The 1,951-nt window shown below is 35.0% G+C and overlaps 1 protein-coding gene across 1 annotated transcript in view; it reads left to right on the forward strand.

Annotated features, from left to right (window-relative positions):
- Positions 1-1,951, forward strand: part of LOC107746974 (triple functional domain protein-like) — a 177,464-nt gene that overhangs the window by 130,252 nt on the left and 45,261 nt on the right. The window contains exons 29-31 of the mRNA XM_016561341.1: positions 196-307; positions 424-614; positions 746-847. Of these exons, the coding sequence (XP_016416827.1) occupies positions 196-307; positions 424-614; positions 746-847 (405 nt within the window). The remainder of the gene's footprint in view (positions 1-195; positions 308-423; positions 615-745; positions 848-1,951) is intronic.

Genomic DNA, 1,951 nt, shown 5'->3' on the forward strand with positions numbered 1-1,951 from the left:
TCAGACACAAATTCACAACAGCCCCCCCCCCCAAAAAAAATCCAAAGTAGACACCTTACCCAAACCAAAATGTGGGTCCAAAAGGTAATTAAAATAATTAAGGTTTAATATGGTATTACAAAATCAAAATTAAAGCACAAAATCTTCAATGTATATCTTCAAATGTAAAAGTGCAATTGTTATGTTTATTTATAGGAACTATTGACATGTTGTGAGGAGGGTAAAGGAGAAATTAAAGATGGCCTGGAGGTTATGCTTAGTGTGCCCAAAAAAGCTAATGATGCTATGCACCTCAGCCTGCTGGAGGGTGAGTAACAAACATACACACACAGACACAGCTTCCTAAACCAAACCCAATCCTTCTTCTTTAATCTTTTATCTTTGTTCAACCTCTCTTTCCTTTTTGCTCTCTCTCACTCTCAGGTTTTGATGAGAACATTGAGTCTCAGGGTGAGTTGATTCTGCAGGAGTCATTCCAGGTTTGGGATCCAAAGACTCTGATTCGTAAGGGCAGAGAGCGGCACCTCTTCCTTTTTGAGATGTCTCTCATCTTCAGCAAGGACGTCAAAGACTCCAACGGAAGGAGCAAGTACCTCTACAAGAGCAAGCTCATGGTACTGGTTTTACTTTAAATTTGTTTAGTTGTTTAAATAAAGAAATGCTTGCTTATCGGGTTACGAATGGCCATGATTTATAATAGACTGAATTATTTCATGTTTGATCTATGCTTTTTTACTCTGCCTAGACCTCAGAACTAGGAGTTACTGAACATGTGGAAGGAGATCCATGTAAATTTGCACTCTGGGTTGGACGGACACCTACCTCAGACAACAAAATAGTGCTGAAGGTATGATTCACGTTCCAAATTGATACTTCATCCAATGTTTTTTTTTTTTTTTTTCAGTACAGCTGTCACTTAAATGTTTTCTTTGCTTTCAAGTTTATTTTTTATCCAAACATTGCTAACTGGCACAGCACACAAGCATGTTTCATTACTGAAAAGTTGCCCCTGATCTCAAATTAAATGGATTTTTACATTAGACTTTGTTATAAAATAAAAAAATATACTTTATATATCATTCATCTGAGGATCCTTGAAATAGATCACATGAGTGGATATGTTTTCAGGTTTTGAATTTTCAAGTGCTGTAGCTCTGGCTTGAGTCATTCCATTGTATAAAATCATTTTGTGAGACTTGTAAGCATTTAAAAAAAAAAAACACTTATGTAACTTGTGTTTCTGAATGGTTGCCCTTAATCTCTGAAGACGTAATTGAATCATGTAATGACTCGTATGCCATTCTATATGTTCTCACATGTAAATAGACAGACACATGGATGCAAAATGGATGCACTCAAGGGCTCGCAAAATTTCAAAATCCCTGGTAGCCCTTCGGGCAGGTACTCTTCAGATTTTGGTAGCCCGAAAATTAATTTAACTAGCCCAAATAAAAATAAAAAAAACTTTTTTTAATATAGAAAATCAGATAGGAGTTTAAATGTCAATACACAAATATCAACAAATATGAAGGAATTTTATTTCACTATTTACAGGGTATCTGCAGAATTTTTAAAAATAAATTTAAGCAAATTTATGACCCATTTTAAGAGCTGCACAAGTAAAATGAACACAGTATGAGTGGGGTTGGACAATGTCTATGGTAACATACAGTATTGAGTCATAAAATTACATGATTTACAGTTCAGATACAGGTTTTCACAAAAATCTTATACAACAGCATTTCAGCCTTTAGACCATTTTTATGAAAAGGGATAAATCAAGCATATCAATTATTGTCAATTTAAAACGTATAAAATCATGAGTTGATATTTGCATTAATCTGACCATAAACAGCAAGAAAGTCTTGTTGGAAATGCTAATTCATTCTCTGCTGAAATATTGTGGTTTCCCCGGTAACGGCTGTACACAAAGCAGCTCCGTGCTCATAAA

The sequence above is a fragment of the Sinocyclocheilus rhinocerous genome, unplaced genomic scaffold, assembly GCF_001515625.1.
Source record: "Sinocyclocheilus rhinocerous isolate Xijiao unplaced genomic scaffold, SAMN03320098_v1.1 scaffold529, whole genome shotgun sequence".
Taxonomy (NCBI): Eukaryota; Metazoa; Chordata; class Actinopteri; order Cypriniformes; family Cyprinidae; genus Sinocyclocheilus; species Sinocyclocheilus rhinocerous.